A 27,424-nucleotide genomic window follows, 5' to 3' on the forward strand; every position below is an offset into this window, starting at 1 on the left:
TACTACTTTCTTTTCTGTTGTTAGAGCTGTTTATTCTAGGTGTTGATTTGGTTCAAATTGTTTTAATGGTCATCTTCCATTCAAACAGAGGTCCCGTTTTCACTGGGTACAGTCATGAAGACAAAAGGAATGACCTATAGATGAGGTGACTTTTCTGTCTACTTTCAATCAATCTTCATAACTGCTTTTCTTTAATTTCTGCTTGATGTTTACTCTATCACTTTCAGGTTTTGCTTAATGGAATGAAAGGTTATTGATCTTATATTTGCTCCAGGGCAGAAAAGTGCCCAGCATTTGTAAGGGTCTAAGCCAGACGTTTTCTGAAGGCCTAGCTGAAATGACTGACCACAGCAGTTTGTAACTGCTTTTCTCATAGCAATTAAAGGTAAGAAGGGCATTCGTACTCTGCTTCAGTGCCAAGACAGCCAAGATTTCTTAACCGTGAAGATAATTTAAACTAATTTGGGTGACTTGGCTGAAAAGGACTTGAAGCACTCATGTACACTATGTGGTCTCAACAGTTGCGGTACTGCTCCAACTGTTAGAGTGAAATCCACAGCTGCTGTATGATCGCCCCCTACATACTTTGAGATCGATGTTCTTTGAAACGCTGTAAGTGGCACTTTGGGTACTTTTATCTCCAGCTTCAAAGAAAACACAAAGGAAGTTGCTATTTGCACTGCCCGAGGACAGCAACACTGGAACTGCCAGAAGCAGCACAAGCTAATGAAAAGTGGCAGCCTAAATGTATGTGAGTGGTAGAACAATACTTTGCTTCAAAGGACATGAGATAACTCTTGAGGACAGGTATGGGGCCTGTTCTCCACAGTGGCATACTCAGCCTCTGTATTTCTGCCATAAGTCATTTTTTGTAACAGAATATAGGGACTCAGCTAAGTCCTATGCTCGTGTATATCGGGCAGCAGTCTACTCACAAGGTGGCCTTATGGCTTTTTATCAAATGTAGCTACAGTCAACTCTGAACTCCTCAATGTGTGCACATGGTTGAAGCAGAGCCTGCAGAAAATACAGCTGGACAAAGTATTTCTAACCTGACTGGCTGACTGGAAGGTCCCAAAGAGTGGTGCTAAATAGATTTAAATCCAGCTGGCGGCCAGTCACAAGTGGTGTGCCTCAGGGCTCAGTGTTGGGACCATTTCTGCTCAATGTCTTTATTGATGATCTTGATAAGGACATAGGGTGTATCATCAGCAAGTTTGCAGATGACACCAAGTTAAGCAGGAGTGTGGATTCCCAGGAGGATAGGGAAGCTCTACAGAGAGACTTAGATAGATTGGATCACTGGGCCAACATCAATGGTGTGAGTTTCAACAAGGGCAAGTGCCAGGTTCTGCACTTGGGCCACAATAACCCCATGCAGCACTACAGGCTTGGGGAAGTGTGGCTGGAAAGCTGCCTGGCAGAAAGAGACCTGGGGGTTCTAATTGACAAGCGGCTGAATATGAGCCGGCAGTGTGCCCAGGTGGCCAAGAAAGCCAACGGCATCCTGGCTTGTATTAGAAATAGCGTGGCCAGCAGAAGTAGGGAGGTGATTGTGCCCCTGTACTCAGCACTGGTGAGGCCACACCTTGAGCATTGTGTTCAGTTTTGGGCACCTCAATACAAGAGAGATATCGAGGTGCTGGAGTGAGTGCAGAGGAGGGCAACAAAGCTGGTGAAGGGCCTAGCAAACAAATCATATGAAGAGCGGTGGAAGGAGCTGGGACTGTTTAGTTTGAGGAGGAGGAGGCTGAGAAGAGACCTCATCACTCTCTACAGCTATTTGAAAGGACATTGTAGAGAGGTTGGTGCTGGTCTCTTCTCACAGGTAATTAATGGCAGAACAAGAGGGAATGGCTTCAAGCTCCAACAGGGTAGATTTAGACTGAACATTAGGAAAGAATTTTTCACAGAAAGAGCAGTCGGGCATTGGAATAGACTGCCCAGGGAGGTAGTTGAGTCACCATCCCTGGATGTGTTTAAGAGACATTTAGATGTGGTGTTGGGGGATATGGTGTAAGGGAGAACTTTGTAGAGTAGGGTAGATGGTTGGACTCGATGATCCCAAGGGTCTCTTCCAACCTAGAAAATTCTATGATTCTATGATTCTAACCTCCTCCTAGTATAAACAATATGAAGAAACTCCACATACTTATACATTTGTTTGGAGGAAGTAAGAGTTAAGGAAAAAGTTCAGCAAGAAATAAACACATCGGGATATTACCTTGGTATTTTGAAGAGTGCCCTCATAGGGTGCAGATCAGCAAGGGGTGGATCTCCATCTCCCAACTCTATTGCAGTAATACCCAGTGACCATGCATCACATCTCGCATCATAGGAGCTATCTAGCTGCTGCTCACAGGCAATCACCTGTTGGAGTAAAAGACTGGGATGGTCATTGCATGATCAAATGTCTGAATTTAAGAGTACACCCACAGTTGGGGGAATCTCTTACAGGATGGAGATACTGGGTAAAATAAACAGATTTGCACACTTGTAGCAAGCTAAAGGATCCTGTTGCTGAAAAAAGTGATGCTTAAACTAGAGAAAGCAGGTGTCTGTGAACATCAGGTTCTCTGACCAGATGTTCCCTGATCTGAAAAAAGGGTGCAAATCCTTGGCTTTTTCAGCTGAAGGTGGTAAACTGCATCCCATGGCTGAGGGAAGTGGCAGGAAACTTTTCTATGGATTATTCCTGCAAAACAACTAATGGAGCTATACTGCTCTCTCTATGAAGTGAACCAGTCAGGAAAGCAGAAGTGGAATTCACTAGCTCCCACTGGGTCCTTATTCAGCCAAATCAGGCAATTTCAAGATCAAGCTAATTTCTTGACAATATGTTTGCCACTGGATTACAGCAAATGTACTTAATTTCATGTACGTTTCAGCTCATCCACAATGCTCGATTTTTCATCCCATTAGCTACAGCTCTAAACCGATGTGTATCCTGTTAGCTACATGGCTAGACTAATGTATAAAACCAGAATATGTTTACAAAAATACATGTGTATAAACAGAGTAGTTTCATGTGCTATAAATAGATATATATGCATGTGTTTGTCTGTGCACAAATAGTCTAAGTACATAGACTTATTTATAACAAAATATTTTTCCTGCCTCATCTTAAAATGTATCTTTATATGCTTCAATTTCAGGCTGGAAAAATCTCCAAAGATACATACTGCATCTTATTTATTCATAATAACCTCTTCCATTTCTTGCTGTCAGCTATGGATATATAGTATTAAAAACTTTACAGGCGTAGAAATCCAAAAATAAAAGCTATAAAGTATCACAGCACCACCCTGGGCTTCTTCCATCCTTTGGAAGATGAGATACCTACAGTTTGAGAGCTTGAAAAGCTGGAAAGGATCAATGGCAGTATACTCTCTTTAACACTTTAGTAAGCAATTCAATGTCTTGCTCTCTGGCTCCAACCTTGTAATTTCAAAAATAAACCCCATTTTAACTTACTCCTTGGAAACATGTAAGAAAAAAGGTTTAAATCTCCTTTTTAAAGGACATTGCTATTTCATTTGGTGAAAGTTCCAGTGGTCAGGAAGAAAGACAAAGAAAGAGCAAAAATGCAGAATGCGGCAGCTTGAATACCACTGACAAACTGTTTTGAAACATGAATCTAACCTCTGGAGCCATCCAGAATGGGGTGCCCACGGAGGTGTTCCGACGGAGACGAGTGCTGGTCAGCTGAGCAGACACACCTGGAAGAACGAAGGGAAGCTATAATCAGAGCAACTGCTGTTTCCATCCAAGACAGTCCTTCTGCATGGTGCCATCCCTTTCTTGTCATGCTACAACTTCCTCTGCAGGCAAATCTCAAATACTTCTTTCCAGTCCTCTGGAAAGAGAAGACCAGTCCTCAAAGGTACTCAGCACTTCAGCTGAGGTCTTCTGCATCCTTCATTTCCAGTGTTTTCAGCAGAACCAGGATCTAGTCCCAAATGGGCACTTCATTAGTAACCTGACTCCATATATTTTGACTGGCTAATTACAGTTTTTCTATATTCTGTTTTAGGAGAGTGGTAAAGCACTTTAGGGTGGGGGAAAAGTACTGTACTTCCCACGGTTTCTTTTTTTCTTTTAATGCTCAGTACTGACACTAGACCTCTGTTTCATTATATATTTCAGGTTGAAGACTATAAAAGATATTTATCCTCATCTCTTAGCTGCTCTGCCATAAAAAAGAAACAATAAAAACAGTCAAATCACAAAATTTCTTACAAAAAGAGAAGTCTCTCCATGCTCAAAGCACATTCTCAAAGCAACATCAAATGCCTGCAAATCAGATTTGTAACATGAGCTGTAGTTTAAGGAATTAACTGTTTCAGGCCAAGACCTGGAAAGTGAACTCTGAAGTCTAAAGATTCCTTACGGCTTTAAATTAAAAGACACTGAAATATTAGGAATTTGAGTGGGCTGCAGCTCATTTCTAACCAGCCTGGCACCAATTTTCTGCCTTACAAAAAAAGGGTGTATTGGTTGGAAATATCTCCAGTGTGTGCAAAGGGGAGAGTACAACACATGGAGAAAAACAGCCCCTCAGCTAACATGTCCTGAACTATTATGGATTTATGAGTCGCAATCAACTGTGAGGTCCACACTTCGAGAAAAACAGCCCCTCCGCTAGCAAGTCCTGAACTATTATGGGTTTGTGAGTCATAGCCAACTGTGTGGTCCACCAGAGGCATATTCTGAAGTGCTGGTATCATGGATGGCAAGAAAGGTGCCGTGTTCTACTCCTGTTCCAACCTCAGTCTGATTGACACTGAAGTTCACTTATTTTGCCTTTATACATACGTCTGCTTTCTCTTTAAAAAAAGTAAAAAGCCTCAGTTTCACTCTGAGTGCCATTTCATTATTCCGAAATACATGAAGCTCCAGTCAGGATCACTGGCCAGTTTCAAATCTATACTGTCTGGTTTGAACACGCTTGACCTCACCTTCCTGAAAACCCTGCAGATGCTTCTTAACAGGAGCAATTCACATTAACTGCCCAGTGGAAATACTAACTAAACCTCTGCCTAGATAGAATTTGGCTAGTTTGGGTTTTTTTTCAGTGGAGGTCAAGAAACCATAGAAAGCTTGATCTGTTTGTTTGTTTGTTTTTTTTTTTTTACTCTAAAGCTACATATTCAGCTCTGATTCACAAAATATCTGCATTTTTCCATCACAGAAATGTATATAACTGCTGAAAATAAGGCAGCAAGAAAGATTCTGTCCATCCCTTTGAGACAAACACAACTATTGCTTTTGGGGCTGCCTCCCTCTAGTCTACTCCAGGCTTGAGAAAGTGGGATCTCTTCCTCTCTCCATGCCTGCCGAAAGCCCAATACACAGTGTTTGCACCATGGAAAGCAGGGCAATGTGAGTCTTAGCACAAAGTCCACCAATCCTGCTTCGGCTCAGCTAAGCAGGGGCTTTGTTTTTGCTACCTCAAGGAGTTGTCTGAGGTCCAGCTTCCGGCTCATGGAGTCTGTGGCTGTTTCCGAGCCCTCAGCAAAACATGTCATTCAGAAAGCAAAGAGTAAGCACACATCACCACAGGTCTGTCACCGTTGCAGTGATGCAAACAGACATCATTACGTGATCCTTGGGTTTGAAGGGAGAGGAGGCTACTCTCCCCTCTCCCTTTCTACGTGTTGTGGGAGTCCCCTGTGCTAAGCACTTGTTCACGGTCTTGGATGAGGAAACGTGATTCAGATCTGCAGGCAAAGAAGGGGACTAGCTAAGTTTTTATGATTCCAATGTCAGATTTTATAAATAATCATAAACTTCTGTAGAGATAAGGAACAAAATATAAAAGGAACATTAATGTGCACAGTCTTCTCTGTCTATGCACTGTTGGTTTTTTCCTCTTTGAACTGTAATTATTAAATCAACTGAAGGATTTTTTCCTCCTCCCCCATTTTTTACTTCAGCAAAAAGCTGATTTAATTTGAACTGTTCACTACTACTTTCTTTAGCCTCTCGGGTTTTTTTCGTGCTTTTTGTTTGTTTGTTTTCTTATCTTTTTGCTCTTAGCAGTAAAGTGGCATTTCAGATTACGGAGCGTAGGTCTTATGACAAATGATATTTCCTCGGGCTTCTTCTGTGTATGGAGGAAAGATGATGTAATTCCACACTTAGTAACATTTCTTCCAGCATTTCAGTAACCAGTCAAGCATATAGCGGGCCAGCTTTTTTTAACTTGCATATTTTCTAACAAAAACATCTTGCTCCTCCCCGTTCACTACTGCTTTGATGCAAAATAAATCAAATATTCTCCTAAGAAAATCTAAAAATATGTCATAAAATGGTGTTTTATTACATAAAAATTGTAAATCTTATGAAAGTGAAGCTTAATAAATAAGTGTATTAATAGTATCAATGCACACTATACCAAAAAGAAAATATTGTGCATATAGTTGGAAAAAGGCTTTTTTTTTTTCTTTTTTCAGGAATTAGTTTATTAATAAAAAATGGAAATTAGCAGGCTACACCATGAGTGTTATTCAAGCTTTTCATTGCAAAAACTGACATATTGGAATAACATTGAAAGTAAAGCCACCTACTTATGACCTTAGCACTCAGTAAAAGAAAAACAGTGCAGAAATGAGCTCCCTATTATTAGGAAAGATTTGTCTCATAGTAGCACTCAATCTGAGCAGACACTGTTCTGATCTAAATTGGGAGGCTGTACAACATCGTTTTATGATTCTGTCCTGTGACAGAAGTATGCACATTTTACCGGTTGATGCTAACGGAGGAATGGCGAGCCCTGCGAAAATCTACTAAATTCACATTGGGCACACAGCAGGGAGACTGCATTCCCAACACACTAGCCACTGTATTTGTACATACAAATATAGACCCGACCCAAAGGGCTGACGCTCTAGCTATCACACTGCCTCTGGCTACCTCTTGCATAATCCTTCTTCACTTGTGCCTTCAGTGTCCGCTTCCCTACCAAGGCACCCTCTTTGTGACCTCCTTTGGATTAAGAACCTGCAACTCGATCATTCTTCAAGCTAGTGTGTGAGCCAAAAAAACTGCTCACACTGTTAACCTTGCAGATCCAAACAGGCTGAAATGCTTTGAATTATTTCCCAACATTTTTTTAATCTCTGAGAGTGACAGATGTAAAACAACAGCAGCACCTTGCACTTCATTCACCTTAAGCCTGCTGGCAGATATGTTTTGGCATTCCCGTTCCACGCTGTTCGCTGTAAAAAGTGGCCTCTCCTTCCTTGCCTCTCTGTCCAATGGTGTGAAGGCAGTCCCTCATAAATCACTCAACTCCACTATATATATACTAGATCTGGAGGCAATGGGTCCTTACGGTTTAAGGTTTTACTTTAGCACCCTAAGCTTCACTTTGAAAAGCTGCTGCCATTCTTGGCAAGACGCAGACAGGGAAGTAGCTACTTCCCACTCAACAACGGTGGGGACATAACTCAACCACTCTGTAATTGCTGTTATCTTTGACACTGTCTCATTTCTTTGTTTCCTTCTTTCAGGTTGTATTTGTGTAATGGTACATATCCAGACAGGATAATTTCAGACAGATCAGCTGAAATGCACAAAAAATGCTAAAAAAAAATTACACATAATTCCTTCATACGCCACAGTGACAAAATACAACACGGAAAGAACAAGATTAAAACGAAGAAATCCTGATAGTCCAAATGGCAAATGTCACAACACCCCAGGTAGGTAACCACATGCAACTGTATTCCAAGTATGGTGGTCCCCCCCTCCAAGACTGTAAAGGGACATCAGAGAGCTTTTCCCAGGTTTAATTCCTGAATAGAAAGCATAAATATATTTAGTAGAAAATATATTTTTTATATATATATATAAAAATATATAAAAATATATAAAATATATAAATATATTTAATAGAAAATGTCACTACCAGGCCAGAAGGACAAGTGGTTGGTTTGATGACTTTACAAGTGATGTTTCAGAACATTTTTGAAACAACGTCAATACTCAGAATTCCTTATAGACTATCAACTGACCTCAAAAGCGAACTTTTAAATGAAAAGCACACGGAAGCGATATTGTTTCCTTGGGGGAGCTGTTGACAGAAAAGCATGCTTGAGAACCTCTGCTCCATGATAAGTACTCAAATTAAATCTAGAACTAAAACCGGGTTCTGACCAATAAGATGGAAATAAAGAAATGGGAAACAAAAGCGAAATGAGAAGCAAAAAAATTAAGACTTTTCAGCAGCATTTTATGTTGAAAGGTGCTACGTTAGGTTATGATGAAGCATAACTTCCCTTTCATAAATCCATGCTGCCTGCACCCAGTCACCTTTTTGTCCGTCATATGTTTGGAAATTATTTCCAGGATTATTTGCTCCACCACCTTCCCAGGGATCAAAGTCGGGTTGACCAGCCTGCAGTTCTCTGAATCCTCCTTTTTGCCCTTCTTGAAGATAGGAGTGACAATAGCTTTCCCCCAGTCATCAGGAACCTCCCCCAATCTCCAAGACCTTTCAAAGATTATCAACAGTGGCCTTGCAATGACATTGGCCAGCTCCCTCAGCACTCTTGGGTGCATCCCATCAGGTCCCATGGACATGTGCATGTCCAATTTGTTTAAACGCTCCCTAACCCGATCCTCCTCTATTGAGAGTAAGTCTTCCTTGCTCCAGACTTTCTCACTGGTCTCAGGGATCAGGGATTCCTGAAGGCCAGTCTTACAAGTAAAAAGACCATAGCAAAGAAGACATTGAGTGTCACAGCCTTTTCCATGTCCTTTGCCACCACATTCCCAGTCTTTATGCAATTTTAATGCATATAGCGTTTTAGTGATGAAAACTAGAGTTTCCCAAACACTCAGGAAAACACACACCGCAGAAGCAAATCTTTAACTGAAATAGGGCATATCCAAAAGATAACCAAATGGCCCTTTACAAGTCTAGCAAGATCAAAAGTTTAGTATCCAAAAGACTGCCTGGGAGATGAAAAATCCATGGTGTTTAGTACAAAACCAAGAGGCACGGAGTTAAAGGGGTATAAAAAATTGAATCTGTACTATAAAATATAGAGTGATATAAATGGAAACTAAAGGAATCAAAGTCCAGTGGCTTTCACAGTAAACTCACCATGAGGGTAAAAGACAAAGAAAAGGCATTTTTAGGCATATAAGGAACAAAATGAAAATCCTACAGCAGATACGGAATCATCACAAGGTACATACTGATAACAAAGAGCAAACAGTGACCTAAAAAAAAGCAGAACATGCACTACATCTGTGAGATATATAATCTTTTTTAAATAAGAAGTTTTAATACAGCTTCTTGCTTGAAGAAACCCGAGAACTTTAGTATTACAGGAGACTGGGCAGGACAGTGTGGCGGCATACTCTACCTTCCCTTAGTCTACGATCCTGACTGCACCCTTTCTCCATGGCTCCCAGCAGAGCAGGCGACCACGGGCTGCCCTCCACACGCTCCTGACAGCTCACTGCGGCACAAGGCCAATGATTCTAATCAAATCTCATGCTTCAGGGCTTCAGCTGGTTTCCTGAAAGGGATGCACAGGAACATTTGTTTTCCTGACGCACAATTGGCCAGATGTATTTAGATAGGAGAGCTAGTTTTCTCTGGAGCCTCAGGGATTTGTGCAGCCATACACAATCTGGTGCAGTGTGCTGGTGAAAGTCCTCCTTCTTAGATGCTGCCTTCCTTACATATTGGATTTCAAACTGACTGCCAGACTTGAGACCCAAAAAGCATTTTTTTCCCTGTATGACTGGGAAAACCCCGGAGATTTTACTCCTTGTTATATGACATGGTTTTCCTGTTAAGGTTATCTGGGTTACTGGCAACATCTATGCTGATGGGACAGAATATTTAAAATACCTAAGGACTGGGATACTTCAGTACAAATGAATCATTAGGTTTAACTTGCAAGTAAAAATGAATGGGTAATAGCATACTCAGGTAAGACCAGAAGGTTTCTAATACCCTCAAGAGATGACTATTTTGTGACCAATGAGAAAACCAAGAGGAAGCCTTTGCTGACCAGAAAGGGCTACTTTCTCGCTTCATGTGTCTCTGGAGCAGGACACAAGCTTTCTGTGTCAAGCTTCTTTAATGTTTAAGCCATCAGTGACATCTTTATGTGAATTAGTAGAAGAAAATATTTGAAAGACCAACTGAACAGCTTATCCTGGATACAGCATTTGGCCACATGATTTCTTTTTGTTGTTAGTGAACAGTACAAAGGTTTTCATTCACACATGGCCCATAAAATAAGTTTTTAAGGACTAAGCCTTCAACAAAGAATTAAACATTCAACAATGAAAATGCTCCACAGCTCAAGTCAATGCAATCCATCTTATCCTTGCTAACCCTGGTTTGAAAAATTGGGAATTATTACTTTGATTGGGTTCAAAGCAGTTTGACAAGCTGCTCATGAAGAAAGCTTTCTTCAAAGTCTTTTACTTTTATTGGCTTCTGCCATAGTCCCCTAGTAAATGCTTTTTAGAAGTAACATGTGAATGTCATGCTATATGGTATGCAGAAATGACAACACAATAATAGTCTGGTTTTGATCTGAATCAGTGAAGCAGACAGCTTTATTATGGATGCATGCTAGACGGACTAAGGCAAATACAAGTCTTGCTATGATTCATTGCTTAAAGTAAGCTAAGGGCAGAAAGAAAATTATTTTATTTTTGAATACTTTCAAATTAAATTATTTTAATGAATTGTTTCATTTCTGCAGAATGATTCAGACAGCATTTACAGCTAATGCAGGGCAAGAAGAAAGAGATGCAATAGGATATTCTGACTATTCCAGAACAAGTAATCTACAAAAGTTTGGAAAACTACTCAAGGTCATGCTGAGCTCCTCTTCAATGTCAGCAGGACACGTGAGGCTGGGAAGCATGATATATATTAAAAGGGACAGAGATTAAAATGTCCTTCCCCCAAATGCCCCAATACTTAAACTTGGATCACTCACAATTGGCTTCTCAGCCTATTCACTGAGCACAAGGTGGCTCTAGACTCCCAAGCCATGGCAGCCTGACCCGTACTGCAGGCAGTTGCAGGAGTCCTGTGAGCCTTCTCTCCCTCTGCAATACCACACGCCACACAGGCTTGCTAGACTGATCTGTGATCAGTCAACAAACTGCATCTATCAAGCCTGTTCGTGGTAGGGAGAGGCCATAGCAACTGTGCCACAGCAAAGGAACACGAGAGTTGGGGAGGTGTCACGATGAAAGGAGAAAGTTCAGTGTTGTGGCTCCCTCTCCAACCTCTGACCCAAGATTTCAGGTGCTTTCCCCACAAGACCAGCAGACAGCTCCCTTTATGCATCAGAAAACCAGGACAGGAGAGCAATTAAGCAGATGGAACTATTAAGATGGAGTCTTACCATGGACTCATGAATGATTGTCCCTATCATTTTGGACATGCTGTACAGTGTAACTGATTTTACTACTCTTGTTTTGTCATTGTAGCAGCTGCTTGCTCATCTACACTTCAAAAACTCAACCTGTATAGTATAGTCACAGAATTTTAAATATTTTGGCTGTATCGGAATAGGAATGGACATCATTCAATAAAACATAACAAAACCACCTATGCATTCTAACCTATGTTGATCAATTGTTACTGATAACTACTAGTAGTAAAGCATTACTAACATTCCATAATTTGTTAGGAAGAAGTAGCACACCCCTCCTGAGTCACAAAAGAGAATGTTGGCAGAATTACTACACACTCTTTCTAAGTGTGGGGAAAAAAAAACCAAGAAATTTATTTTATGAACTCAATTGAATTATGAAATGAACTTAATGCTTTCATTTAGTACTGCCTAAATGAAATTATGTATGCATTTAAAAGTAAAAATAGGGTTAATATATAAATACACTACCAAAAAGAGTGTCTTACAATTGACTTGTTTCATCAAACTGCAATTTTCAATAATAAGAAGGCCATCCAGAAATGTCAGCATTCAGATTCCCTCGGCTCTTAACTTTGGATGACTTCAAATAGCTTTAAAAGAAGAATGATCGTTCTCTCCACAACAAAATAACCACCCTATTACATTCCAAACACAAAATCTGACCTCTGTCTACCTGCAGTTCTGAACTACATGGAAGAAATAGTTCAAGTATTAAACAAAGTAATGTCAGTTTTCAGTATGTCTAAAAAAAGCAACACAGTATTGCTTCCCCCAATCCGTTTTTTTGCCAATGAGTCATACTCAGCTTAAATCTCTAGTTGACTCAGGCTACTGTAAAACCACGATAAAACTGTGCTAGCTACACGCAAAGTGTGTTATCCAAAACTGCATTTGGAGTGCCGAGACAATATTCACACACAACTTTTAAATCCAACACTTCTAACTTTTGAAACAAAAGCAGAAAAATGCAAACTAAGCATGTTTAAAGTACAAAAATCACCTCACCTTCACTATATATTCCATTAATGATACAATACATGTTTTAATTATGCAATCTCTTTATCCACAGTACTAAAGGAACCCTTGAAGTCATTATTCTATTAAGTGCATGCAGAACAGTTTGTAATTTTCCACCATCTTCCAGCAGCAGTGAGATTGCATTACCTTCTTTCTATGTCTTCCACTGGAACCTGCTTTACCTATAGAAAAACCTTAGATCTTTCCTATGCACTGCTTATCCAAAGACTGTAACGATGGGAGAGTTTTAGATACCATTAATGAAATGCCTAAGAAGAAAATGAAAATGGAGAGTGCCAACCTTTTTCAACGGCCCCTTTCCCAAAGTGACAGTACTAGCCAAACTGGGGGGAATCATGGGATCTCTTGTAATTAGAAATAGGCTTGAATTCCAAAGATTTAATGAGGCCTCCAACATTTTATTTTCATTACGGGAATTTGAATATTTCTAATATCCATCTAGATGTCTGACTTATTTTTTTCCCAATGACCTTTCACGGTAATCACACAGAATGGTAATAGCATCAACAGTCTAATTACACGTGGTATGAAAGTATGTTTTCATTTGATGCACAGAAGGACACGGCCTTCAGCAAGGAACAGTGCTGCTGGAAACCTATGCTTTTGCCTAAGTGGTGGAGTACAATTTATACTTACATTTTTTCTGGACATTTCCAAGGCAACAGCTGCTCAGCTTGAGATACTTCTAGTCTCTGACAGCAGGCTTCAGCAGCCCCATAGAAGTATGAGCTACCTGTGCTCTTGTTCAAAACTATCAGCCTACAAGGTCAATCCTCAAAAACATAGCTGAAGGGGAATTTTCCATCAGCATTACACTCTCTTCTTTTTAGCTAAAAGAATCACTTGCCACGTGACTGTAGATGTTTCAAAAGTTTTAATGGAAAAATGGTGCTTTCCTCCATGGTTCCCAGCACATCAGCAACTTGTCTCATTTGCTGATAGGGAGTTGTGTCCTCTAGGATCCTCTTCTTTCAGTAATATATGAGCATGAAAAGCTCTAGCTTTCAAGCTCCCAGGCTCACTGCAATAGCAGGGGATTTCAGAAACACGTCAAATCTTTCAAAATGAAATGTCACTTGGTCTTTTTCAGACCAAAGTTAAAATAATAACAACAATAATACAGCTAAGTTCCTTTTCTCCCATTTTGGAACAATACATTATTTGACATCTCAGAATTTCTGAACAGGAATTGTGTCTTAGACTAACATTATGTAATACACGGAAGGCCCTGTTTCAAGATTTCAAGAAAAGAAATTGAATTGAGAGGGACTATTCAAAGAAGCAATTATTTGTCAGCATAAGCAGATGTTATATACTCAGCTCCCTATGAAATTGGTTACACATTGTAAGATGCAGATGAATATATGAATTTTTATTACAGATGAGGTGTGCTATGTGTGCAAGTGACTTCAGGACAGTTTTTTAACTGATGAATCAAGGTCAGACACTGAAAGATATTTAGGCAGTAAAGATCGCAGATAAATTTGTCACAAGACTTTCAGACGATATCTATAATTAAATTAATTTGGATTTAGATGCTAGAAGCTTTTGAAAATTTTATTAGGTGGTTTTCTTCACCTTTAGTGCCTAAAATTTCTTTTGAAATCTGGCTCTTTAACATCAGTCCACTGCATACAACCAGGAATCTGAGAAACAGATGTAAAAGATTTCCTTCCCAGAACACTAATCAGCAACTGTGAATATATTAAGATCGTTTATAAAAAGGAAATTTGGTTCACACCTTGCTTGCCTCCAACTCTTTTTATACAATATATTATATAGCTGTCACCCTTTAAAGTGCTGCAGGGAATTTACTTTAATATAAATGTATATTTTTCTATCAAACCTCTAACCTACACTGAAAACATAGCAGCTACATTTGAATACAGTGCAGCTATTTATTATTTGTATTGATGTGGCAGAGGATGCTCCTTGCTTGGAGCATAATTGCTGCGATTCTCGGGTGTAATATCCTTCCCCCAAGGTCTTCTACCAGAACAGCTTAACAGCTAATTCCCACAAACGTTCAGGTAGCGAAACTGCCTTCAGTCAACCTTCTTCTCTTACAAGGGAAATTTGGACTTTTAATGTATCTAGAAGTTTAATGAATTCAGGGACTGAAACTGTGATCATGGGATGTGCTTAGAATAGATCCCCTTGGCTGCTAAGCATTACCTGTAGTAAAAAAGAATGATTTTGTTTATCTCTGCTGATCTAAATTATCATACCAGATGGATGTAAGGAGTGAGGATGCTTCTCTGGTAACACTATTTCAAAATTCTTGTGGCTTGGACAGTTTAAACTAAAACAACTATCTGGCAGCTCCTTGATAAGCAATTGAGCTCCAGAAGCATTGGTGTGGAGATGTTATAAACTCATCTACTTGATTTGATCATTAATCTGTCAACTGGGATTGGGTGTTTCTTAGATATGAGAATATTACTTGGGTGATAAAGCAATATTACAGCAGAATTTTATGGGAAAGCAAAAATTTCACTCTTCAAAGGAATCTGGGTGAGGCACTGCCATGGTACTCTTTCACAGTCTTTCTCATTTCCTTAACTATGAATACCTCTATGAAAGGCAAACAGTTCAGCCTGTTAGCCGGGATTTTGGAAAAGCTTTTCCACACACTTTCTGTGTCAACTCAAGCAACTCAGTCTCTCAAGGTTTTGGGTCCCCAGCTGTTAACTGAGAATTATAGCAACTGACTTTGTCAGAAGAGTGCTGTGAAGGTCATCCACTCACACTGTGCAGTGTTCAGAAATGTGGTCACAGTATACATAAATGCCTATGACACAACAACCATAAGGCAATGCGTATATACTGTGTCACAAAATGAAGCTTCTGGAAAGTCAGTACTGCTGTGCAAGAAAGGACCAATGTCTCTGCTCCCCTTTCCACAACAGAAAAGCTGTGTGCATGCTAGAAAGGGCTGTGTGATTGTTTGGGTTGGTTTTGCTTGTTTGTTTGGCCCCATGTAGTAATTGGTTCAACCTACAGCAAAAAATTTGCTTCCACTGAGTATTTACTGGGAGAAAAGGAGATTGTGCAGCATGTCTATCTCATTCTATAGCCAGCAGATTCACAGGCTTAGACAGTAAAAAAATGGGTATGAGTTTCAGTCCCTGATCCAATAAATGTTTATGTACACCAGTCTGTAGCAGTGTCAACAGCAGAGACTCTGATCAACTCACATTCCTGGCTAAAAAATACTCTTGGAATCTGATTAATGTGGGTTTAAATCCTAAGTAGAAGATACAAATCTCCTAAATCCTAGCCAAATACCTTAAACATCAGCCTGAAGGGTGAATGGTATGTCTTCCGTGATGATTTTGTGAAGACTGTATAAATTCTTCCCATTTGAAACTATTCATTATTGGCTTCAGATTGGTTTTGGGGGAAAGAAAGAAAAAAGGCAGGAGAAAATGTCTATCTTTTCCTAAGTTAAGGTGCAGTTCCTATATTCCTTTGAGAGGAAGGACTGCAGATATTGTAAGTGCCTCTTCAATCCACATAAATGTGGATGTACGTATGTTTGTTTCTTGTGCATGTTCTCATCTGTGCTTTGGCATCACAATTTTTCCCACAAGATTTTAAGATTATTTTTCAATTACAGCCTTAGCAGTAGATTGCCATAACTGGGAATAAAGAATTCAGTCCTCATCCCTGCAGCTTGTATGTTTTGACATCTGCATGAGTGAATTAATTTTCAGAAGCATCGATCCTCCACAGCTCTAATTGCTTCAGCACCTTAAAAAAATTAGTATCCACAACATATTAAAAACCTGTGAGCAAAAATATTGACATTAAACTTCCAGACTAGCAGAAAATACAGGTGAGTGTATGGCAGATAATTTAGGAAGTCTGAAGGCTTTTCAACTGAATATTTTATCTGAGGAATGAAATAATGAATACAAACACGTGAATTTTCAGAAGAATTAGTAAACCTAAGAGTTGCGGGGTTTTGGCGTGTGAAGTAATGAAAGTTGCATAAATACAATCTACTGGCAGGAAGACACTACACTAATGGGATTTAAAATCTCATGATTAGTTTAAACAATTGTTATGTATCAATTGAATAAATCTCATTAACAAAATAGAAGGCTAAAGGAAAAATTAAGATTTTGTATCTGTGGAATGGAATCATGATATTTACAGTTGGCTGCTATGCTGTGAGTAGTGACCGATAAAATGAATTTAAACATTAGAAGACAGTGTGCTACCAGAGGATAATAGTTCATAATAACAACCATTGCAAATTTTTATACCCTCCTTAAATAAAACAACTGTCAATACACTTTTAAGGCAAATCACTGTGGTATGGCCGGCAAATAACAGGTCAAATCTACTTACCTGCGTCTCTGTTTTTGCCTTCTGGTGGTAAAACCAGAAGACAGCATTCAGGAATCACTTTAGGCCTAACAGACACTTTCCATCTAATGCCAAGTCTTAGGTTTAGACTTGCCAAAAGTAATGTTTGTCTTCCCAGACTTTGGGAAGTGGGGATTACCTATATAATATCTCCCTCTCTACTGCCTTCAGACAGTATCTCTTGTTTTGTTTCAAATCAAACTAATGAGTATATGCGACTGATGTGGAGCTCCCCTATTCTTCATAATACCTACCAAGTGCTAAGTCCTTTCATATACAGCATGAAGCTTTTGCCCACCGGCCCCTAATTTCACTGAGCCAACACGTGGTCCTGGAAGAACTAAACACCAACCTTATTTTGAACCCTATTAACTTGCTTTGCCATTTTTCTTACTGTGTTGCTCTAAAGCATTTCGCATTTACACCACATCATAACTTCTACTCGTTAGCCATGCTATCTTAACAGCACTAGCAAAATGGCCGAGAAACCCAAAGTTTTTAAAACACCGAGCTTGTGAATACTTTATTTCTGTCAAGTTAAAAAGTAACTTTGTTTATCCAAGTCATTTTTAATGAAAAACTCAAAACCTTAATAAAAGGTTAATATAATTCATCTTTTCTGACTTGTTTCCTCTATTTTATTTTCCATGCTTCAAACGTATGACACTGCTTGGATATGTAAGTAAACATAACATACCAAAATCCACAAGCTTGACTCCTCCTTCAGTGGTCAAAAGGATATTATTTCCCTTAATATCACGGTGGATGGTTTTGTTTTCATGTAAATGTTGAAGTCCCTGGAATATGAGATGTAAACATGAACTTCTTACTAACAACAGCTCTGTTTTCTGTATTATATATGCAGAAACAAAAAGGTAGCAGAAAAGTATGAAAAAACTTAAAACAGTTTTGGGTTTTTTTAATCCAGAACCACAGAGTTGTCATTCTTACTGGAAAAGCGCTTGGCGCACCAGAAGGAATAGATATTTTTTATTGACGTTTTGGGAAGTGCAAGCATTGCCACTGTTAATTAAAGTATTGTCACATGCTTTCCCAGGACAGGATTTCAGTACATTGGTGCATTTCCATACCTTCTGCCTATATGGTAGGAGCACTCACTGCTAATCAGATGGCAGGTAGCCACGAGCCACCAAATGCCTCTCTCTGCGTTTCTCCCAGAAGCACGCTCAGTTTTAATTCCCTGCTTCCTAATGGAGGGTTTCTGTGCCAGATAACTTGTGGAAATATTTTTCCTGTATTTCTTCATACTTTTCCAAATAGAGAGTTTCAATTTCAGCTCTTTTCCTTTGTCACGTTGACCCATACACTGTTCTTTCTGGATTTCCTGCACACTTTGTTTTTCCAAGTTTCTGTTTTCAGTTTGTGATCATTCTTTTGCACTGATGGAGCATTTGCCCATAATTTGCGTTTCTCTATTGTGAAAAGCCATTTTGGTACATTGAGGCTTTGAGTCAGGGCTGAATTCCAGTTTAGTCTGTTATTCTCAAAGATGACTTTTGGTCATCTAACTTCAACGCCTGAATGAGCAGCCTGGGCTCCTGATACAGCAAATAAAACCTCCATAGAGAAGTCCAGAGCACTTTGGTCTTCCTGATCATGGATCAGATTGCCCTAAATTGATCAGGGGCAGGGGAAGGTATGTACTCAGGAAGGACTTTCTCTGTCTCTTGTTTTTTATGGAAGGTGATGATTGTGTTGTGCTGTTACAATTCCTCTGTCTCGCATATAAATATTAAAAGGCTGGATCATGGTTTCTCTGTTTCTCAAGTCTACAGCAAGGTTGGTAAAAGCCAAGAGTAAGGGATTGGTAAATCTAGGAGTGGCGTGATGTATTGAATATCCTGTGATTACCCCATCCAATGCTACTAAAAATCTTGCGGAGAATGTTTTTTGGGTTTAATTGCCCCACTTTATGTCAAATATAAATTTAAAGATAAAAGCAGAAAAAAGCACCATAAGCCTATATTATATATTACACCTTTAGAGTATAAACTCAAAGAAAACTGCAAAAGCTTAAATTCCACTGCAGAAAGTCAAATTCTGGTTAAAAGAAAATGAAAAATAAAGCCACTTGATCCTGATTAGCAAAAAAAAAAAAAAAAAAAAAAAAGAGTCTTGTAGCAGTGTTTGAATCCAGACATAAGAAGTTGAACAGTATTTTGGATATATTTCTGCTATTTTGCAAAAGAAAAGTGATTTTGATGCAGAACTGTATTTACTAAGGAAAGGAATTGATCAGAAATCAATTTTCATTCTCTCAATGAAACAAACAGATGAATTTTCTTTACCTTGATTTCATTAAACAGTACTATAATGTAAGATAGTCGGCCATGTTAGTGGAGACATGATCTTCATTCATTCATTCAAAGAAAAAAATATGACCTGAATATTGACTGTCCTTTCCCTGCAAGCTTATCTTACCATCAGAGCTTCACGTAAAATGTAAGCAATTATCAGTTCGTTCATCCTTTCGCCTCTCTTCAAAAATCCTTTCACAAGATCAGTCACAGATCCACCATTGCACAGCTGCAAAACATCAGGGGAATATAAAAAGGAATTAGAAAGTGTTGGAGCAGCCACCTGGTTTTAATTTTCAGTACTTTTTGCATTTGTAGCCAAATGAGCTCCTATTAAACTGGCAAACCACAAATTTATCCTTATGTCTACCATTTATACAAACAATACACACAGCCCTTTCGCCAATTATTTTTTTTCACTACTTTTGGCATTTAATTCCTCTTGCCCAAACACAAGTACAGCAGTCTATCTCTCTGTTTTCCTATATACATGATTGCTTTTCACTGAAACATAAGTAGCTGACAATAAAATTGCTGTGAAGGCATGTTCTGTGTGGCACACTAATTGCTTCTTATATTCATCATGTGCAACTCACCAGCAATGCAAATTATTACAGCATTAATTCTCAGGTACAAAAGCTACATACATCAAACAGATTTAAGGATTTAAGGCATTAGAAGACAGGTAGCAGTGAAATTCCCACAAGAAAATTTTCCAAGGGAAAACTGGCCTCTTTGCCAAGCAGCACTTAATTCCTAGTGTAGAAGGATGTTATACACAAGGGATAAGCATCATGGAAGACGATGAAAGCAACATGGAAAGAAAGGTCTCGTGTCCACTGACACAAGGTGGGCCACGGGTGTAAGACTAATTATAGCCCTTGTAGCATCAGCCCTGTCAGCTTCGTGTTTGAGATGCAGAGCCACAATCTACTCTGGACAATCCTTTCTCCTGTCTAAAATCCAGTTAGACTCCCGCAATCCTCTGTCCTGTTCAAACCTGCAATATTTCATATGCTCATTTTTATCACAATTTTTCCACAGGAAGAAGCAACAAGGTAACTTCAGTGACTAACTGTAGCGGTTACCTACCTACAAAGATGAAATCGGTACTTAAGCCCTTAAACTATCCATAATGCGCCTAACAATACTCATTGATTGAAGAGCCACTGCCTCTGTAAAGGATTGGCTGCTTCCAATAACAGTGAAACAAATTCTAAGTATCATCCAGTGGCTTTTCATATGAAAATAAATACCCACATAATACATTTTACCAATGTACCATAAAACAGTATTTCCTTTTGACTACAGCTTTTGAAGTCTATTCTAATCGAGGGCATAATTTATCAGCAAAACTTTTCAACTGCAGAACTCGACACATCAGATACTATTGTATATGATATTTGTAATCTGTTCTTCTATACCTCTACATTTTTTCTGTGCTGCAATTACAAAAAGATTTGCACCTTTAAGAATAAAACATTTTATAGCCCTTTGTACCCAAACATAACAATAATTTTCTGACTACCTTTGGAACCCCTGGGTTGCACTGAATTTGCACCACATGAACGCCTACACAATACCATTCGATACATAAGTCTTGTTGCGAGATGTGTCCCCCATCAGGTCAAGGAAGGCTCTGGACTGATGGATGCTGCGCTCTATGGCAACTATCTTGGAACTCACTTAATCTCACCCTTACTTCAGTGGGACAACATGTATGCTTAGAGGGGGCAGAACTCATATTCTTAAATGATGAGATTAAGTGCTTTGCTGGATCAGGGTCAGATTCCCAAGCAGGATTTAATTTACCACCTTTAGCCCTGCTGGTCTGCCTTCTCCATTGAGTTTTTCTAGTTACTTTTTTTTTTTTTACAATGACATTATCTTTCCAGGGTCTCTATTGTTTTAACTTTGCCACTTCACTGACATGTTTAATCAAACTGAATGGATGATGACAATTCTGGTTAATTTAATGCACTTCAGGGAACTGAAACTGTCTGACAAGTGACAAGCCAATTGTGAAATAAATTACACGTATGATATTTTCAAGCTATTTTTCCTCATTATCTAGTGTTAAAATTTTGCTTCTTATAGATGGATCTTCTGTTTTCATTACAACGCTGGATATGTTAGTCTTTCTGTTCAAGGTAAAGAAAACTAACACAGAAAGGAATATATTCTTTTTGTAGGTAAGAGAAGGAAGAAACTATACCTCAGAAATCACCTGCTTCAACATTTAGGCAGTAAAGCCAAGGTTGAATTTATTTGCCTGGGTCAGCAATGTTAATTTTTGCTTTCTTAAAGATGTTGCTTTAACAAGTTTTTCTACCTCTCTCATAAGATAGAAATCCCTATTATGAGATAAATACCTCTATTGTCAGATAAAACTTATCTAAAATATCAGGTAAAGTAAGATACTAAAACTGTGATTATTTTAGATCAAACCAAAACTGAACCTGGGTATATAAGAGGTCAGCTGAGCAGGTCTTGAAGAAAAAAACAGAAGTCACCCACACCACCATGGAAATCCTCCACCGACTCCTAAGGCAGGGCAGCTGCTTAGGCAGAGGTCAGCCGAGGATCTCATAGACACCGGCTCTTGCACGCATAGGGGAAGCCTTTTTTTGCTGCTTCTGTCTCAAAGAGTTGTACTTTTACTTATATCAGACAATTTGTATTTTTCTGAGACCACCAGCACGGGAGGAAGAGGGAAAAAAAGCTAGGTATTAGAATGCAAGCAGCTATAAGGAGGAAAAAGGATTATTGGAATACAACTACAATTAGAAAAGGAGATTACGGCAGACACCGTATGTGTGTGCTCTGAGCTGCGTGGGGCAGGAGGGGGGGAATGATGACGACAATGATGACACAGGTTAGCATTAACCTTGTTCTATTTTTCTACAGGCCAAACAAGTCCTCATGGGTAAAACACTGCATCTGGTCTCATTTTTTGTTTCTACTGTCTGTTTTTTGCAGGTGAAGCCACTACATGTCCCTATAACCACGCACATACCTAAAGTACAAATGGTGTATCTTTCTCCCGACTCAGGCTATCAAATTGCATGCGTGTTCAATGGAAGCTTATCATAAACACATCAAAAAGTCCTTCTCATAATGAGTCAGACTCTTCTCTTCCCTCTCAAATGAAGATGGTACAGAAAACTATGATATTCTTGTTAACCAGGATCTAGTCCATGACATAAAAACTTAAAAGGGAAAAAAACCCTAAACCGCAAAAAAAAAAAAAAAAAATCTCATTTCCTTGACTTATACAGTCCTTCAATAAGAGATTATGGGATAAGCATTATTTAGCAGTACTGTCAGACTGGAAGTTTCCTGGGGTGTTGTTAAATATTGCAGTTTATAATTATCATCTCTGCTGTTTCTTAGTAGCATGCTGTCCACAGTAAAATCTTTGTAGCCTCTTACCAAACTTACTATGTTTGAGTGAAGCTAACTGTAATGCTTGGATGACAAGTAATCATGAAGACAACAGAGATAATTTTTTAAAAAGATCTTTTTAGTTTCCAGTGAATCATCTAGAGAAGAGGGGTGCTGGTAGCTATTATTTCATTGCAAGTATTGTGACATCACATGGCCAAATTGTTAATTAGTCTATGTCATGACCCCACACCATTCAATAAAACCTCCTCAGGATACCTTGATGAAGAGCACTATAAGCAGAAAACAAGAAACACACGGAGAACTTGGGACACAGACATACAGTAGAAGCTACATGTCTATCTGAGCTGTGCCACAAGGATGCTTCCTACCCTAAAGGTCAAAGTATCTCACCAAATGCAAATGTCCTCCAACCTGTCACGAGACATGGCCTCTTCTGGGAGGAGAGAGTAATAACTCTAATTCTGTCTCCCACACTGTCAAAAACACACAGACACACGCGTTCCCTCTTGCACACACAGACAAATTTTTTGTGGTTTGTAACAGTGTTATAATACCTATTTTAAGCAAACAGTAATCCCAGGAGGAAAATTGGGTATGGGAGCAGTGGTGGTGGCATCTGCTAGCTCAGATTTGGCAGCACAAGTAGTAGAAGATGTAAACTGAATGGACTTTCTCAGCTTGGTTCTCAGATTCCACACACCCCAGTACGTGAAACGCACGCAAAAACTAAGCCCTTCAGTCTGAACTGGTTTTAGGAACTGTCCAAAGGCTGCATTTTCCCAAGGAAGGATAGCAATCCCCTTTTAAGCTTTGAATAAACTTAATTTAAAAAGAGAGGTTCTTATAAACGTCCAACCTATGAGACACAGTAAAGGAAGATATTAATGATCCTGCCACAAAGATGTTATTTAGAAATGTCATCTTGATAACTTTGTACATGAGCAATTTTCATCAATTTAATGTTAGTCATTTCTTCTATTGTTCCCTTGTGATTTACAGGTATTTTCTTTACTGGCAACATTTTCAGTGCCTGAACTGATAGAACACAATTATTATCTGCAAACACAAGCAACAAAAAGAGGGTTAAACTGAACCCTTTGGGCTACCTAAAAGGGAGCGGAGAAGACAGAGACAGACACTTCCCACAGGCACACAACAAAGGATGAGAGGCAACAATCCCCAACCGTAAGCTAGTAGATTTCTACTGGACATTTTGCCACCAAGAGGAGTTAAGCACTGGAACAGATTACCTAGCGAGTCCTTGGAGATATTCAAAATATCCTTGGAGATATCCAATATATCCTTGGAGATATTCAAAACCTGAATGGAAAAGACCCCATGCAAACCTGTAACATTGAAGCTAATCATCTTTGAGCAGGGGGTTGGACCAATAACCTCCAAAGGTCGCTTCCAAGCTATAATTTTCTATGATTCATAATATTTGGATTTTAAAATATTGAGTCCCTAGTTTGGATATTTAGACAGCAGAAACAGGGGGAGAGGACTAAGGAAATCTTGCATACTCAGACCAAGGGAAAGAATAATTTGATAGAAGGCTTGATCCATGTGAAAACCTGCCTGAAAGGGCTGTAGCTCTGATGGCCATACATGGCTGTCTCAGAAGAGGTGCTTATGACTCTTCTCCAGTGGCAGTGAAGGGCTCCTCCCTTATGATTTCCTTGATTTTCTGGCACTCAAAAGGCAAAGACTCACACTGGCACGACATACAGTCCTCCATCCGCCCATCTGCCAGAACCCTGTGCTACTGTAATTGAGCTATTAGTATGCACAGCTATCTTCAGCAATAGACTTATAAAATAGCATGATCCTAACACATGAAATGTCAGATAAAATTGCTATCACACCACAGTCATGCAGGTGTTCTGTGTAGGTCTTACTCACTCTTCATCTGACCCAGTTGATACATTTCTCTGTTTAGCTCTTCTCAAGTCTGATGCCCATTGAATAAGGATTCAGTATCACCTTCGCTTTTAAGAAAACCATCATCAGTTGCACTTTTGTTAGGGCTATTACAGCCTTTAATCATCCACTGCTCCTGATTTATGCATCTGTACTAAGCTGTCAGGTAACGTTTTCCTGCATCCTGCAGTTGTCAAGGTGCTTTCATCTTATTTCAGTAGCTTGGATGCAAAAAGTGGGGCAACTACAATTACTGCCTTCCCTATCTTTACAGACTGCTCTGGCATAAATGACTAGGTTAGCACATCACATATGCACAACTTACGGCATGCACGAATTATAGTTATGAAAAAGTCATATAGTCCAACCTTGCTTTAATGTTATCATACATAAGAATGCTGAAAGCATCTCAGGCACTAATCTCTATTTTTTTCTGTTCTTAGAATAGATCAGTAATCTGACCTGTTCTACTGAGCATGCAGAACAGCAACGCTGCCAGCCTCTGAGCCGGCTGTACCTTCCTTTTAGTACTGACTGCTGTATGAACGAAAGATACTGATATATTGCTGTTTTGTTGTCATAAAACTACAGAAACATAGAAGTAAAAGGGACTTCAAGAGATAATTTAGTCCACTGCGTTTGCACTGTGTAGAGATCTGGTACTTTCAGGTGGTCCTTGACAGATATTTGCCTAACATACTCCTAAAAATTTCCCACTGAGGGAGACTCCAACCTTTCTAAGTACCCTGTTTCTGTGTTTCACTAGCCTGACAGACCATTTTTCCTACCATCCAACCATTTCCAACTATTCTTTGCTTCCAGTAAAGCTGCTTTATATTTGCCCTTCCCTCCAGTAGTCTTTGAAAAGAAATGATCATTATTCTTGATTTAACATCATCTCTGTCAGACTACTGTGACGATATGTCATTCTTCTCTTTTCTAGGCTATAAAAAGTTAGTTGCTGTAACCTTTTGAAATCATCCATGTTTCCTAAATTCAGACTGCCTGCAATTTGCCATTGATGTTTGTAACACAGTTTGCCCCAAACTGCATAGAGAATTCCTTTGGAAGTCTTGTCTTAGCTGGGAAAAGCCGAACAGAACAGAATAATCTTTACTTTGCAGAGAATCCCTTTCTGCAGTCCTACTGCCTAATCAGGTATGTCCCATTTCTTCTTCCTACGGACAGCAGTACTTCACATGTCTACTGATATTTTTTCCTGTGATTCAAAAAAATCCCTCCCATATTCACAACTGTGAATCTGATGCCATTCGCCGACATGCCTGTAATCAAAGTAGTTGTCCATTCCAGGCTTTTTATGTGGACTTTGTTTCATCACCTCAGTTATTAATGAACAGAAACAGGCCAAAAGCAGATGCCCACTTGAGGTTCTCCCAGCCCCAAAGTGAACTACTGATCATTATTCTTTGAGTCTGGTTTTATGAAAATGAGGTCATCTGCTTTATTATGTGAAATTTCTGTATTTCCACATTTTTCTCACAAGAATGTCACATGGAACCATACCAAATCTGTACAAAGGACACGATGACATCCGTTGCTTTCCCCTTACTAGACCAGTTATCCTGTTAAAGGAGAGATTGTTATGAATGTGATTTGTTCTGGCCCAATCTAAGTTGACCACTTTTATCATGTTACTGGGTTCTGGGTATTTCTAAACTGGTTTCTATTAATTTGTTCTAGAATCATTGTGGGTACCAAAATTAAACAGACTGGTCTGTATTTCCCTCGGTCATTATTTTTCCTCACTTTGTAATGATATATATTCAATATTCTTTTATCTCATTTCTCTCTCTTCTTAGTAATGTGATCTTGTTTTTACCACTCCACATTAGCCTTTGTGAGCTTATCCTTAAATGCCTGTACCTTAGCTGTGCATTTTTGTTTCTCCTATTTGAAGGCATTCTGAAACATTAAAAGAAGCAAACCCTGATGCATTCTTACTCAACTCTTAGTGTGCTTTTATCTTTTCTCTGCATCAGCTAATTTGCTATTGTGTGTTTAATGTCCTTCAGTAATTGCCAGCTATCCTGCTTTCTTTCATTTTCACACTCTTTTTCCCAAGCACAGCTAACCACCAGTTCCCCAAGCTGGGTGAAGCATACTCTCCTAAAGCTCATTATCCTTACCCTGCTGCTCCGCCGTCCTCCCTTTTCTCAGGAAAGTGAACACAATTCTTTTTTGGCCTTTTTCACTCAAATTTCCTTCCATCTTCAACTTTTCAAAACAGATGCTCTCTACTAGAACAGAATCAACCTGACACAGCCACTTCCAGAGTCACTTTCTTTGCCTTCTGTGTCCAAGACAGAACTTGATGTGCTGTCCGTCTCACAATCCTGGCTGTCACACAGGGTCGGCTGTGACCAAATTAACTCCTATTATCTGCCTACTGTGCGACTTCTTCACAACTATTACTGCCAAAGAGCACATTCCACTGACAGCACCTAACAGCGACCACAAACACTTGAAGGTGCTTGTGAAGACTTAGGGAGAGCTAAATCAGTTTCTTCAACAGGCCAAGTGGTTCAATACGCAGGCCCTGGCTGTGCAGCCTAGTTTTAATTTCCCCTTAAATGGAAGAAGGATGTGCACTCTGGCTCCTATTTTTCCTAACGACAGTACAAGATAACCCATAACCAAAAGAAACCATAGAAATGCTCTATGCTTTTAGGTAAAGTTGATTGCTTTCAATTTAACATGAATGAAATGTATCACTGAAACAGACATCTTTCCTGATTTATTTAGCTTCAGTGTTCACAAACCATGTGGTATTTATAATTTTGCTCTCTTACATCATCTAGCACCTCCAGGGCTGCGGTAGTCACAGCCTCATGGGTGTGTGTTTGTTGCTTCTGATCTCTTCACCTTCAGTTTGGCTTTTAACTTCTTACTTTCTTTGTCACACGCATGCACTTGTAATAA

At 39.3% G+C, this 27,424-nt stretch overlaps 1 protein-coding gene across 1 annotated transcript in view; it reads right to left on the reverse strand.

Annotated features, from left to right (window-relative positions):
* Window positions 1–2,220: 2,220 nt before the first annotated feature.
* Window positions 2,221–27,424, reverse strand: part of LOC309686779 (myosin-IIIa-like) — a gene marked incomplete at both ends in the record, with an annotated part of 42,931 nt that continues 17,727 nt past the window's right edge. The window contains 4 exons of the mRNA XM_082499544.1: window positions 2,221–2,370; window positions 3,643–3,719; window positions 17,536–17,635; window positions 19,281–19,385. Coding sequence (XP_082355670.1) covers window positions 2,221–2,370; window positions 3,643–3,719; window positions 17,536–17,635; window positions 19,281–19,385 — 432 coding nt within the window. The remainder of the gene's footprint in view (window positions 2,371–3,642; window positions 3,720–17,535; window positions 17,636–19,280; window positions 19,386–27,424) is intronic.

Source organism: Vanellus vanellus (assembly GCF_965231255.1).
Source record: "Vanellus vanellus genome assembly, chromosome: 2".
In the NCBI taxonomy this organism is placed as follows: domain Eukaryota; kingdom Metazoa; phylum Chordata; class Aves; order Charadriiformes; family Charadriidae; genus Vanellus; species Vanellus vanellus.